The sequence below is a fragment of the Perca fluviatilis genome, chromosome 3 (genome assembly GCF_010015445.1).
Source record: "Perca fluviatilis chromosome 3, GENO_Pfluv_1.0, whole genome shotgun sequence".
NCBI lineage: Eukaryota > Metazoa > Chordata > Actinopteri > Perciformes > Percidae > Perca > Perca fluviatilis.
In genome coordinates this window covers 45,430,312-45,445,302 of record NC_053114.1, presented here as the reverse complement: position 1 = coordinate 45,445,302, position 14,991 = coordinate 45,430,312, and the positions used below count along the sequence as shown (strand labels likewise).

The window sequence follows — 14,991 nt, the reverse complement described above, 5'->3', positions numbered from 1 at the left end:
AACACAACCTATATTTCACAGGGGTGTTGCACTTAAGAAATGAGACATCAAAACCAGCCAAAACTAGCCCATTAACCTCTTCATACAGCTGGAGTATGGAGGCCTTTTCTCTCTGGAGAAGGAGGTTCAGTGTAGAGAACACTGGGAATGTGGCCTGAAGGAACAGAAGGCAGACTTCCTCCTGAACCTTGGTTGTTTCTCATCTGCAAATAGACAGGTAGTTGGTATTGGGTGTCTCATAACTATCTTGAACTAGTGCCAATATAATGTTTGACTTACGTAAAGATTTGAAGTAGCTGGTGAGTGGGCCATACCGCTGCAGAATGCGGGTGATGCACATCTCCAAACTCAGCCACCTCACAGAAATGTACAGCAGCATTTCCATATAATCACTGCCATGGAGTTCACAAAATTCTGGTAAAATATGTAAGAAAAAAAAGTTAACCCAACTTTTCCTCAGTTTGGGTGTATAACACTGGAGCTAATTTAATTACAAACCTTTCAAGTAACCTTTACGGTTTGTGCTGCCCTTGAACCAGTATCCAACGTCAACCACAAGGTCCTCAGTGTCAAATCCAGATATCTGCAGAACATGACATGAGCGCAAAGATGTATTAATTATGTCATTATACAGCAAATTATTTACTTCACCTTAGCTTAACAGATATTTAATGGAAAGCAAACATGTTGAAACTTACTTCCAAAAACATCTTCTCTGCATGTTTGGCAGTGTTATGGATTATACGGCAGGGGCATCCATGAATGTAAATGCTGGGATTTTCCATAAGCATTTTTGCCGCAATTGAATTTTTGGCTCCAATCTTAACTGGGGCATTGTCAACTGACAGGCCGACACAATTTTTCCATGGTATGTTATGCTCTATCAGGACGTCGTTGATTTTTTTTTTCATCAGCTGTGCCACAGCTTCTTCCACTTGTGGTGCACATGTCAAGAAATCTGTGCACAACTTTGGTGGTATCAAATACCCTTACAGTTAAGGGCTTCATCTTCTCTAGTCCTGTAACAATATGGTACATACTGTAACTAACTCTGCATGCATGTATTATTTCAGTGTGTATGACATGAACATGAGGAAATGGAAACAGGCAATTTAGCTGTCAAAGGTATACCTGTGTCATTTGAGCCATCCGTGACCAGTGTGAAGGGATTTTCCCTCATCTTCATCACCAGCTCATTCCTATAATGTGGTGCAACCGCTTGATTAATGATGGACGTAGTTTTTGTGCTGGCACTCTTGAAATTTTGAGCTGTGGGAGAGTCTTTAAAGCATTCCCTGTCCAAGGGGCTGAAATGGTCAGCCACAGCAAATGAAACATTGTGTTGAACCATTGCTACGGCAACTTTCACCTCGGCTCTCCTTGTCTACAACAGAAACAAATGAAAAAAGATATAGCTATGATGAATACAAATTTGAATGTTAACACTGATTTAACCATGTCGATTAAAATCTATGAATTTTAGTAACAATAAAAATACATTACAGAGCAGTATTCTGTCCATGTCATGGATGAATGTCTCACGTATGCCATAAACATAGAATTGGTTGTATTATTTAGGAAAAATGATATTCATGAACACTGTAATCAACCTTTTGGATTTAATGTGCTATGTACCTTGAGCTTTTGCACACTCATGTCTGCAGTCACTGGCAAGTAAAAGTTTTTGACTGTGCTGGTTGACTTCAGGGCCTGCTGTTTGGCCTGATGCCCCTTACTTTCTATGTGCCTCGTCACATCCCGCTCACCTTGATGGGCACAGGAGTTCTCTTGGCAGCAGATAGAGCACCAGTAATAGGAGCTGGTGCTCCCTACAGTAATAAATGGCCATTTAGAGGTCCATTCATTATTAAAAGAGCTCTTGTAGGTGGCTGCTCCTGGTACTTTTCTCCCTTTTGTTTTGATGGTCTCTTCTGACACCCTAGCCATCTCCTCCACTGTCTCTTCCTCTTCCACCTGCACCGTCTCTTCCTCTTCCACCTGCACCGTCTCTTCCTCTTCCTCCTGCACCATCTCCTCCTGTGTCTCCTCCTCTAATGGGCCTACCCTTTTCGCCCCCTTCTCTTGGCCAGCATCCTCTAACCTGGCCTTTTTAGGGGGTTTTCCTCTCAGGCTGAATGAGAGGATGCTTAATTGCTTTTTACCTGACATCTTTGAAAGACAGATGCATTGATTAATTGATTAATGCATCCAAGGACAGGATATAATTATAAAATATGACATGATTTTAAAGGTGACCTATAACATCGACTATGCAATACACTTTAATTTATTTAGTGCTAATAACATTATTAAGCCTATTTGGAGAGAGAGAGAGATGTTTATAATGTGACAATATGTCAGTCATTGTGTTATAACGAAAATATGACTAGGCCTTGACTACTTGTTCTGAGCACGTGTTGTCAGGGAAGAGGCTGTAAAAATGTTGGCTAAGTTACAGACACTCATGAAAAACTGATGCTAATTATCTGGGAAACATTCTCTAACAGCAGTCAAGTTGTGACAAGTTGTGAATTTGTTATAAGATTAAAACAGGAGATGACTTACTCTGTGCGCATGCTCATAGCTCCGGTGGTTTCCTCTGCGGCTGAACGAAACTCTGGAAGATGTTGTAGCAGAATGACGTAAACAATTCCAGGATATGCTTTTTTTTCATTGGTTGTTGCGTTAAATGTTACCCAGATACAATAGTGCTTTTTTTTTCTGATTGGCTATTGTGTAGCCCCTTTCTTTTTTTTAATTGGCTGATAAGTGGCAGGCTCGACTAAGAAGGAGAGGGGGAGAAGCGCTTGATTCCTGCGGCTCCACAGCGAGAGCGGCGCGGCCAGGGCGCTGGGGCATATTCATTTATTATAAATACTTTCTCCGCGTGAGAAATACAATGTGTGGCGGGAGTGCGTGACAAAAGACCGAAATGAGTGACTGTGTAATCATGCTCAATGCGTAACACTTGAGAGCCCTGTGTCTCTCTCTCTCTCTCTGTGTGTGTGTGTGTAAATGTCTCTGTGTGTGTGTGTGTGTGTGTGTGTGTGTGTGTGTGTGTGTGTGTGTGTGTGTCTATGTGGAAGCTGGTCAGAAGAGTGGAGCAGAGTTATTCATGTTACAGCGTGGGTAACCTGCAGGTAACCAGTCTCTCCTGGTTTTCTGACCACAGTCGTTAACGAAGTGATCAGGAGAGGTTAACACATTGAACATTTTAACAGCTGATTAATTTGATTAACAGCTGATTAACGTGCGCTTCTTGCCCCGTGTGAGCTGATGTGCTCATCTGTTGAAATTTCTGAATGCCTTCCTACAGCTGTTTAATAAAAAAGCTCTTTCCACACAACCAAACGTAGCCTACATGTGTCATTAGTGTCGGGCCCGATCCGGACTCTACCGTTGAAACAGACGACAAAAACTTTGAAATAAATTGTCCCAAAAAAAGACTCAAAAAGGCGACAAACATGTCAAACTAATAAATTGTCAATTTCTTTTTTGAAAAAGGTGACAAAAAGTTAAAAAAAAAAGCTGCAAAAATGTGCTGTGATCCGTTCAACATCCTCTGATCTTAAGTATTAGTTCAAATAATTCATCACTTCTGCTTTTTTTTTTTACTTAAAAATAAGGTGTAATGTCATTTAAATTAGGTTTATTATTGGCCATGGATTTAAAAAAAGCAACAAAAACGTTTAAAAAAAGTGCCAAAAGCATCGAAAGAAAATAGTTGGTGAGTTAACAGGTGTTTAAAACAAGACACAACGACACAAATATATCGTAGAAAATGACTTCTTTATTTAAATGTATTTTATACAAGTCTTCCACAAACCGAGGGGAACCCCTCCAGGATAACTGCCTGAAATCTCTCTCTCCCTCTCTCTCTCTCTCTCTCTCTCCCTCTCTCTCTCTCTCCCCTCTCTCCCTCTCTCTCTCCTCTCTCTCTCTCCTCTCTCCTCTCCCTCTCTCCCTCTCCTCTCTCTCTCCCCTCCTCTCCTCTCTCTCTCTCTCTCTCTCCCTCCCCTCCTCTCCCTCCTCTCTCTCTCTCTCCCTCTCTCTCTCTCTCTCTCTCCTCCTCTTCTCTCTCTCTCTGTCCTCTCTCCCTTCTCTCTCTCTCTCCTCCCTCCCCCCCCCCCCTCTCTCTCCTCCCCTCCCCCTCTCTCTCTCTCTCTCCCCCCCCCCCTCCCCCTCCCTCTCCCCTCCTCCCCCCCCTCTCCCCCCTCCCTCTCCTCTCCCTCTCCCCCCCTCCCCTCTCCCTCCCTCTCTCTCCCCTCTCCTCCTCCTCTCCCTCTCTCTCCCCTCCCTCTCCCCTCTCTCCTCTCTCTCCCTCTCCTCTCTCTCTCTCTCTCTCTCTCTCCCTCTCTCCCTCCCTCTCCCTCTCTCTCTCTCTCTCTCTCTCTCTCCTCCCTCTCCCTCTCTCTCTCCCTCTCCCTCTCTCTCTCCCTCCTTCTGGAAATTACAACAACCTTGACGCTGAAAATGTTTAGGAGACGATGCAGACGGTGCAACAAGTCAGGTCTGCTCGGTTCTTTCAGGGAATGACATAGGGCTGCTCGATTATGGAAAAAAATATAAAATATAATCGCCCAGAAACCCTCTTTCAAATACCTGATCCCTTTGCCAAACATGTGCACCCAAGTCTCCCTGAAACCTCAGAGAAAACACAGACTTTCAGTCCAAAGAGAAGTCTTCATCTGATATCGCCTCTCCGTCTCGTTCCTCAGAGTCTCTGCGAGCGCTCGGGGTTGCCGGAGGCGGCAGCGTTTCGGGGCGCCCGTCCTCCACCGTGACGCCCGGATCGGCTTCTTTGAGTTGCGCGTCAAACGCCAGGCTGCCCAGTTCGGCGGCGATGTCGAGCTCCGGCGGCGCCGGCGCCAACGTCTCTCTCTGCGGCAGCACGAAGTCCAGCGGCTGCAGGACGGCGGCGAGGTCGATGCGGCCCAGACCGCCGTAGCGGTGCAGCTGAGTCGCAGGAACTCCTGCAGAGACACACAGAGTTCAGGCGCTGTGCAACATGGCCCAGTAACTATAGCAACCTAGGGTTAACTTTGGGGAACTGGCGAGATAGTTGGACTTGGAGAAGAAAAAAAGTCCTTGAAATGGGCGACAAAAACGCTCCCCAAAGGCATCCAAAAAAACCTTGAAAAAGTCGACAGATATGTCAAAAAAGGCGACAAAAATAAGCTAAACTAAAATGTTAAAAAAAATAAAAACTTGAAAAAGGCAACAAAAATCTCGAAAGAACGCTCCAGAAAGACGATAAAAACGTTGAAATAAATTGTCCAGAAAAAACCTTGAAAAAGGCAAGAAATAGGTCAAATCTTTTTTCTAACTCTCTTTTGAAAAAGGTGACAAAAATGTCGAAAAAATGCTCCAGAAAGAAAACAAAAATGTTGAAAAAATTATCCCAAAAACCTTCTAAACAGGCAACAAAAACTTTAAAAAAATGTAAAAAAAAAGAATAAAAAAACCTGAAAAAGGTGACAAAAATGTCGAAAAAATGCTCCAGAAAGAAAACAAAAATGTTGAAAAAATGATCCCAAAAACCTTTTAAACAGGCAACAAAAACTTTAAAAAAATGTAAAAAAAAAGAATAAAAAAACTTGAAAAAGGTAACAAAAATGTTGAAAGAACACTCCAGAAAGACGACAAAAACTTTAAAAGACAAAAACTTTAAAAAACTTACAAATATCATTGAAACGGGCGAAAAAAATCTCGAAAATACACTCCCAAAAGACGACAAAAACTTCCAATTAAATTGTCCAAATTTTTTTGGGGGAAAAGGCGATAAATATGTAAAAAAAATAAAAAATAAATAAATGCTCCAGAAAGACAAAAAATCATTGAAACAGGCGACAAAAACTTCTAAATAAATTGTCCAAAAAAAACTTGAAAAGCCGACAAACATGTGAAACTAAAACGTCAAAGGTGACAAAAAAGTCCCCAAATAAAAGATCTGCAAAAAAGTTATAAAAAAAATAAAATAAAATGAAAACAAAACGACAAAAATGTCATAAAAAAAGCAAAATAAACATTTTGGAAACAGCTCAGCTAATGAGAACTAACATGTCATTCACGACAGAAGCATGCCAAGAGTAGTACGCCACTGGTCTCATTTGTAGTTGAATGCAGCAAATTATATGTCAGTCCCTCCAGAAAAACCTGATTATTATCGCATAATTCAGAACATAATCAGCCAAAGTCTGCATAATTATGCGTAGGCCGCATTTTTTCAAATACGCCGCACTTTCGCCGCATAAATTGCCGATTTCCGCGCAAAATATTGTCCCATAATATATCTTGGCAGAAAGTTGAAAAATGTTGCGTTTACTTCACACAAGAGCAGCCATTTAGCCCCTGTTGCCATGGGAACGTTATGAAGTGATGTAATTACGCGACGTGAACATCATCGAAAAAGCAGGGTGTTGGAAAAAAAAAAAAAAAAAATCACTTTTCTTTTCTCTTTTTCATCAAACTGCAGTTTTTTGCAAGTTCCCACAAATTTCATCGCATAAAATTGCATAAATATCATATATAGCATATTCCCTTGCATTCTTTTTAAGAAAACGTGTCGCATAATCAAGGATTTTTGCCCCGCAACAATCACAAAAAAAAATTCTGGAAGGACTGATATTTGGATATATATATATATATATATATATATTTAGAAGGTGCTGACCGAGGATGAGGGCGAGCTGAGCCGGAGGGAACAGGACCTGCAGGCAGCGGTTGACGAACGGCAGCAGGTCGTCGGCGTACGAACAGCAGAAGTGAACAAACAGCTCCTTCTCTCGGCTGCTGAACGCCGACTCCTCGGCACGGTGAAACGCCACGATCTGACGGGTCACCTGACGGGAACAACAACAACAACAACAACAACCAATCAACACACAGGGCTGGGTAGCGTTCCACAACTCAGATAAACAATCAAATCAGAACAAAAGCACATCGTCCCGGCCGCGATAAAAAATGTCCAAAAAAGTAGTAAAAAAACCAGACAAATGACAAAAATGTCAAACAGCGACAAAACCATAAAAAAAAAATGACAAAATTGACCATAAAAAGCACATAAAAATCACGAGAAAAACGATAAAGACGTAACCTGTGTGTGTGTGTGTGTGTGTGTGTGTGTGTGTGTGTGTTTTGGCGAACGGCTCCAAATGTTCTCTATCTCAAGATGCCAGACCGATCTGCGAGTGGAAAACTGGAGCTCGCCAGATCAGGACGCTCTCACCAGGCTACGGAATCTGACGGGAGTAAACGCAAATTTCAGTTCCTCATTTCGATTCAACTTAATGTGTCGACTGAAATATTTTCCCTCTGTCCCTCTAGTCTACCGTTAGCTAGCTCCTCTCTCTGTAGTCTACCGTTAGCTAGCTCCTCTCTCTGTAGTCTACCGTTAGCTAGCTCCTCTCTCTGTAGTCTACCGTTAGCTAGCTACTCTCTCTGTAGTCTACCGTTAGCTAGCTACTCTCTCTGTAGTCTACCGTTAGCTAGCTCCTCTCTCTGTAGTCTACCGTTAGCTAGTTACTCTCTCTGTAGTCTACCGTTAGCTAGCTACTCTCTCTGTAGTCTACCGTTAGCTAGCTACTCTCTCTGTAGTCTACCGTTAGCTAGTTACTCTCTCTGTAGTCTACCGTTAGCTAGCTACTCTCTCTGTAGTCTACCGTTAGCTAGCTACTCTCTGCTTACCGTTAGCTAGTTACCTCTCTGTAGTCTGCGTTAGCTTCCTTCTCTCTCTATGTCTACCGTTAGCTAGCTACAATCTCTGTAGTCTACCGTTAGCTAGCTACTCTCTCTGTAGTCTACCGTTAGCTAGTTACTCTCTCTGTAGTCTACCGTTAGCTAGCTACTCTCTCTGTAGTCTACCGTTAGCTAGCTACTCTCTCTGTAGTCTACCGTTAGCTAGCTACTCTCTCTGTAGTCTACCGTTAGCTAGTTACTCTCTCTGTAGTCTACCGTTAGCTAGTTACTCTCTCTGTAGTCTACCGTTAGCTAGTTACTCTCTCTGTAGTCTACCGTTAGCTAGTTACTCTCTCTGTAGTCTACTGTTAGCTAGTTACTCTCTCTGTAGTCTACTGTTAGCTAGTTACTCTCTGTAGTCTACAGTTAGCTGCTCTCTTGTGAGTCTACAGTTGCTGTTACTCTCTGTAGTCTACCGTTAGCTAGTTACTCTCTCTGTAGTCTACCGTTAGCTAGTTACTCTCTCTGTAGTCTACTGTTAGCTAGTTACTCTCTCTGTAGTCTACCGTTAGCTAGTTACTCTCTCTGTAGTCTACCGTTAGCTAGTTACTCTCTCTGTAGTCTACCGTCAGCTAGCTACCATAAATGTAGGCTACTTTTAAAATGCCATATTTTTAAGAATCTGTTTAGGAATCTCAATCATTTTGAAAGTACCAGTTCGGGATCGGAATCGTAAAAATCCAAACGATACCCATCCTTCTGTCTTTCCTTCTTTCCCTCAGACCCCCCCTAGTGTCTTTAGGAGACCTTACCGTGTCCAGACCCCCCCTAGTGTCTTTAGGAGACCTTACCGTGTCCAGACCCCCCCTAGTGTCTTTAGGAGACCTTACCGTGTCCAGACCCCCGGGTGGCCTTACGTGTCCAGACCCCCTAGTGTCTTTAGGGGACCTTACCGTGTCCAGACCCCCTAGTGTCTTTAGGAGCCCCTAACGTGTCCAGACCCCCTAGTGTCTTTAGGGAGACCTATACCGTGTCCAGACCCCCTAGTGTCTTTAGGAGACCTTACCGTGTCCAGACCCCCTAGTGGCCTTCATGTCCAGACCCCCAGTGGCCTTACCGTGTCCAGACCCCCGTGCCTTACCGGTGTCCAGACCCCCCCTAGTGGCCTTACCATGTCCAGACCCCCCCCCAGTGGCCTTACCGTGTCCAGACCCCCTTGGTGTCTTTGGGAGGCCTCCCGTGTCCAGACCCCCTAGTGTCTTTAGGAGGCCCTTTACGTGTCCAGACCCCCAGTGTCTTTAGGAGACCTTACACGTGTCCAGACCCCCTAGTGTCTTTAGGAGCCTTACGTGTCAGACCCCCAGTGTCTTTAGGAGATCTTACGTGTCCAGACCCCCTAGTGGCCTTACCATGTCCAGACCCCCAGTGGCCTACGTGTCCAGACCCCCTAGTGTCTTTAGGAGGCACCGTTTCCGACCCCCTAGTGTCTTTAGGAGGCCTTACCTGTCCAGACCCCAGTGTCTTTAGGAGACCACGTGTCCAGACCCCCAGTGCCTTACCGTGTCCAGGCGTCCTGGAGCTTGCGGTGAGCCTGGGCCCCCAAGGCCAGAGGGGGTGTTGAAGGTCAGGACGTTGTTGGGCACGCACGTGGAGTCCAGCAGCGCTGGCCGCGCGCTGGGGGACAGGGACCGCGCGGGCGCATATCTTTATTGTTTGTCCAAGCGTGACAAGTTATTTAGTCCCAAGTTATTTTTAAATTTTCATTTATCGGCCCGTATTCTGGTACCACCCACACCTGGGGAGAGAATGAAAGAGAGAGGAGAGAGGAGAGAGAGGAGAGAGAGGAGAAGAGGAGAGGAGGGGAGGGAGGAGAGAAGAGGGAGGGATAGAGGAAGAGAGGAGGGGGGGGAGGGGGAGGGAGGAAGAGGGAGGGGGGAGGGGAGGGAGAAGGGGGGGGAGGGGGGAGGGGCGGGGAGGGGGGAGGGGGGGAGGGGGAGGGAGGGAGAGAAGGGGAGGGAGGGGGGAGGGGGAGGGGGAGGGGAGGAGGACAGGGGGGACGGAGGGGGGGGGGAAGGGGAGGGGGGAGGGGGAGGGGGAGGGAGGGAGGGGACGGGGAGGGAGGGAGGGGGAGAGGGAGGGGGGGGGAAGGGGGGGGGGGGGGGGGAGGGAGGGGGAGGGGACAGGGGTGGGAGGGACAGAGGGGACAGAGGAGATGGGACGTTGTTGGACAGGTTTAGGAGCAGAGAGAGACAGAGGGGGTTTGGAGACCAAGACAGAGGGAGAGAGAGAAAGGAGAGACAAAGAGAGACAGAGGTAGGGAGAGAGGGAGGGAGGGGGAGGGGACGGACAGGAGAGGGGGACAGGAGGGGATGGAGAGACCGAGGGACGGAGAGAGGGAGGGACCAGGGGATCACAGAGGGAGGGAGGCGGGAGAGGGAGAGGGAGGGGGCAGGAGACAAGGGGAGAGAGAGGGAGACAGAGAGGGGTACGAGGATCAGAGACGGAGAGGGAGGGAGACAGGAGAGAGGAGGACAGAGAGAGACAGGGAGACAGAGGGGAAGAGGTCAAGGGTCGTGACCGGTCTTTGATCTGGCTGGCGTTATCGTCGTCGGTACGTGGTGTCGGATCGGTCTGGTGGTTTGGTGAGGAGTCCGGTCCGTCAGCGGATGGATCAGGTCTGCTCGACAATGGTCGATCCATCTCGGGGTCTTCGTCGGCTCGATCAAGGATTCTCCGGGTGTGGTGGTGATGGTCGGCTGGGTTTTGGGTTTCAGGTTTCCTGGGACAGGGGTTTCTGGGGGTTTGGGGTTCTGGGGTTCTGGGGGACCTGGGGCCTGGGTTCTGGGGTGGGGTTTCTTGGGACCGGTTTCTGGGGTCCTGGGGAAGGGACTGGGGGCCCGACACACACACAGAGACACACACACACACACACACACACACACAGAGACACACACACACACACACACACACAGACACACACGGTTGGAAGATTCATGGTTTTCAAATCGAAAGAATGCAGTTAGCTAATCGTGAATTTTAATCGTGAAATATTTAATATTATTCATGAAACAGAGGGCTGAACGATTTTGAAGACAAAAAAAAAATCTAATTGTGATTTCCCTGCTGATTTCTGTTTGTATCTGTCGTAAGAGGATTTGGGGGGCGCAATTTTTTCAAATATGCCGCACTTTTGCCACATAAATTGCCGATTTCTGCGCAAAATATGCGGGGCTTGCATGATTTCATAATCCTGCAACAATCACAAAAAAGCTCCACATTTTTCTGGAAGGACTGGTGTGTAGTCGGTGCTGGCTAAAACCGAACTTGTAATTGTGCACACAGTGTTCAGCGCGGCCCTGTCCCAGTTTAAATGAAGGCTTTGCGGTGCTGTTTTCGGGGCCGATCGCGGCCCTGGGCTCACCTGGATGACGGGCAGCGCGGCGTGCTTCTTCTCCAGCCTCTTGGCGTACGCCGCCAGCTCCAGAGCCTCCTCGTAGTAGCCGTTGCGGACGCAGGTGTCCATGAGCTGCGGGATCTCCAGGATCTCCAGGATCTCCGTGTGCCGGTTCAGCGTGAGGCTGTTCATGCGCCGGCTGGCTCCGATCTCCTCCGCCTCCTTCACGAAGCCCCTGATGACACAAACGCACGCCTTCGGTCAGAGAGGGGAAGCCCCGCCTCCTTCACAAAGCCCCTCATAGCAAAATTCACGAATCCCACCATGGCCACGCCAAGACCCGCCCTACGAAGCAGCTCCATTGGTTGGGGTTAGGCATTAGCCTACACATAGACAGTAAACATAAACATCCTCCCCCTGTCTCTGTCTGAGACCAGTGTGTGATGTCAGAAGTCTCTTTCCCGGTGCTGGCTGAGCGTTACTGAGCAGCCTCCAGCTGAGCTTGAAGACGTAGATGTGACGTGAGCAACCTGTCTGAAAGTGTGAAGTCTTCTGGTAGCTGTGCCGAGAGAAATCTCAATCATTCCCAATCTCACAGAGACGGAGAGCGTAGGTATATGTAAGGAGATAACATAGGCACAGGCTAATTACTGATCACTAACATGCTAGTTAACATTAGTCATTACTGATCACTAACATGCTAGTTAACATTAGTAATTACTGATCACTAACATGCTAGTTAACATTAGTAATTACTGATCACTAACATGCTAGTTAACATTAGTCATTACTGATCACTAACATGCTAGTTAACATTAGGAATTACTGATCACTAACATGCTAGTTAACATCAGTAATTACTGATCACTAACATGCTAGTTAACATTAGTAATTACTGATCACTAACATGCTAGTTAACATTAGTCATTACTGATCACTAACATGCTAGTTAACATTAGTAATTACTGATCACTAACATGCTAGTTAACATTAGTCATTACTGATCACTAACATGCTAGTTAACATTAGTAATTACTGATCACTAACATGCTAGTTAACATTAGTAATTACTGATCACTAACATGCTAGTTAACATGCTAGTTAACATTAGTAATTACTGATCACTAACATGCTAGTTAACATTAGTAATTACTGATCACTAACATGCTAGTTAACATTAGTCATTACTGATCACTAACATGCTAGTTAACATTAGGAATTACTGATCACTAACATGCTAGTTAACATTAGTTATTACTGATCACTAACATGCTAGTTAACATTAGTAATTACTGATCACTAACATGCTAGTTAACATTAGTCATTACTGATCACTAACATGCTAGTTAACATTAGGAATTACTGATCACTAACATGCTAGTTAACATTAGTCATTAGGGCTGCCACCTCTTAGTCGATTAGTCGACTAATCGGTCGGTTTTGGTCTTAGTCGACTAAGATTTCTTTAGTTGATGAGTCATTTTTTATGCTTATTCATGCTTAATTACTCATTTCCAAGAAACTCATGAGCACATTTATGGTAAACATGAGATTTAAAGTGGTGCTTTTGCAGGATTAACTGTGGAGAAAGTCAGTTTTACAGATGGTTAATTAACTACATTTATATTGGGCTTTTCTAGTCTTAACCACCTCTCAAAGCGCACAGCTCTGTCAATTAAATCAACTAATCAATTAGTCGACAAAATCGTATAAGTGTTAGTCGACTAAGAATTTCTTTAGTCGAGGACAGCCCTATTAGTAATTAAACCTAAACAGATAATGGAAGTCCAAACTGCCTGTGAGCTTCTCCTGTACTATACGGTAATTCCTCTACTGTGTGACAGTAAGTCTCGTGGTTATGACCCAATCGTTAGCCTATTGTTATAAAAGCGTCTGCTACGGAGCCATAACGTGAGCTACAAGGTAATGGAGCCTTTTATACATTGTCGTGTTTCTTTAGAAATAAACAACGAACAAATAGAGTCTTTAAACGCTTCAGATGTAAAGTTATTCGCTGTCAAAGTGGCGTCAGAATGAATGGGAGCCAATGGGATGCTAACGGGAGGTGATGGCTTGGTAGGAGATAGGACCTGTACATGTAAGCATGGACGCCTGGCCAATAGTAGTGTGTGAATGCTATTGAAGGGCGGGTCTTGGCGTGGACATAGTCACCGTGGGACTTTAATTCTGTAAAAATGTGTCCGGTAGGTAACGGGGAGGGACTCATGTTTAGATCCCCTCTGAATTGAGCAGTGGATTAGAGGCTACACAGGATGTCTGTCAGTTTAAAAGATCATTGTGAAAGTTAGTTGATGTTAGGGCTGCTCGATTATGGAACAAAATATAATCACGATTATTTCAGTCAATATTGAAATCCCGATAATTTAACATGATTAGGCTACTCGTTGACTTCTGGAAAGATGTTGTGACTTTAAAAAACAGTGGAAAAAGTTAAATAAATCAACAGTAAGTAACAGTTTTGCAAGCGAAGCCTCATGAATGAAACGACCTGTTAAACACAGGGTATAAACTGGGATCACTTTTTGGCAAGTGGGACAAGGACTGGATTGTTTATAATGTGGCCGCTGCTGCAGACAGCGATCACTTTTTGGCAGCGGTGTAGTCTACGTGATAACGCAGGTATCAGCGGGTATACGTAGACTCCACCATCTTTTAGACACCTGTCGCTGATTAAGCTCCTCCATCGCGGACTGACCTGCATCTCTCCCCGAAGCCGGGCAGCTTGTCCAGCAGCCGGGACACGCTGCCCTCCACCCGGCCGAAGTCCCGGTAGATGTGCTGGGTGCAGTCCGCGGTCCGGATGAAGGTCTGGTAGTTGGAGAAGGCCAGCTCCCGGGTCTGCTGCAGGATCTGAGCCCGCTCCTCCGCGAGCCGCTCGGGCTCCCGGCTCAGCTTCTCCAGCCCGAAGGAGCTCAGCTCGGACAGGTAGGTCGCAAAGTCCGGGTTGTCCCTCCAGCTGTCCGGGAAGCTGTCCTTAAAGATCGACGCCAAAATACTCTCATCCTCCACGTCTACCGCCGCCATGTTGGACCGGGCCGACTGGACGTAAACACACCGCTGCTGGAGGGTCCTGTCAGTGAGATGGACTCATTAAAACCGGTTTATAATCAGACCCTTTACACATAAACTGCGTTAAAAAAGGGAATTCAGTTCGCTAGAAAGACTACAACAGGACCAGGGTTGACAGGCACTTCCTGCTGCTGGTTCTTCTTCTTCTTTTTGGCAGATTACTACTTTTGTATTATACCGCCACCAACTGTACAGGAGTGTGTAACACCAGTCTAGGCTTGAATTAATAATAAAAAAAACTTATATTATTTTCATTATACCAGTATTATTCAGAAATAAATAAAGCTTTAAGTATCTCCCTTGTCATACCCTTTTCTTCAAGTATATCATGTGTTGAGTTCTTTCCTTCCATTTCCTGCCAGTTTATTCTATTATCAATATATTTCTCACATGCAAAAAGTACATGTTCTACATCTTCTTTGTCTTGGCATTCCATACATAATCCATTACCATGTCCTACTATGTGTAAGGTAGCGTTCAGTCCTGTGTGACCTAATCTAAGTCTTGTATACAGACCACTTCTTCCCTTCTGTTTAAACTCAGCGCAGTAAGGTAGTGTCTAGCATTAAACTCTGCCTCCCATTCATTTTTCCATTTTTTTCAGATTTAATTATGGATTTGGCTTCACCCTCCCCCAGTGGAACATTAATTCCTATGTATTAGTTTTTCCTGCTGCTGGTTCTACTTCTTCTTTAGCTCTATTGGCGGTTAGTTCCCAGAGATTTGGGTGAATTATCGCCATCAGCTGGTATGGAGTGGGGATCACAACATGGGAAAAAAAACATCTTCTCAATCATAATAATGTGTCAAATATATTGAAATTGATAAAA

At 45.3% G+C, this 14,991-nt stretch overlaps 1 protein-coding gene and 1 long non-coding RNA gene across 2 annotated transcripts; both read right to left on the bottom strand.

The window, feature by feature from the left end:
* Positions 1 to 164: 164 nt before the first annotated feature.
* On the bottom strand, positions 165 to 535 carry LOC120555445. The gene is made up of 3 exons (XR_005638715.1): positions 499 to 535; positions 280 to 414; positions 165 to 203 (listed from the first exon to the last, which is right to left on the bottom strand). It is a non-coding gene; the product is annotated as an uncharacterized LOC120555445 (long non-coding RNA).
* Positions 536 to 4,384: 3,849 nt separating this feature from the next.
* Positions 4,385 to 14,310, bottom strand: cog8 (component of oligomeric golgi complex 8). The gene is made up of 6 exons (XM_039796175.1): positions 13,788 to 14,310; positions 10,970 to 11,306; positions 10,256 to 10,554; positions 9,237 to 9,351; positions 6,674 to 6,917; positions 4,385 to 4,973 (listed from the first exon to the last, which is right to left on the bottom strand). The coding sequence occupies exons 1-6, from the start codon at positions 14,114 to 14,116 to the stop codon at positions 4,666 to 4,668; spliced, it is 1,632 nt and encodes a 543-aa protein (XP_039652109.1). The 5' UTR covers positions 14,117 to 14,310; the 3' UTR covers positions 4,385 to 4,665.
* Between the last annotated feature and the right edge of the window lie 681 nt (positions 14,311 to 14,991).

Bases quoted from the DNA above. Each gene is read 5' to 3' on its own strand.
- cog8 (XM_039796175.1), bottom strand. From the start codon at position 14,116: ATGGCGGCGGTAGACGTGGAGGATGAGAGTATTTTGGCGTCGATCTTT. The intron at 10,555-10,969 runs GTCCTTCCAGAA...TCCCTTCCCCAG, and splicing joins CCAGCACCGACTACACACCA to GACCCCAGAAACCGGTCCCA. The intron at 6,918-9,236 runs GTAAGGCACTGG...TGATTTGATTGT, and splicing joins CTCCAGGACGCCTGGACACG to TTATCTGAGTTGTGGAACGC.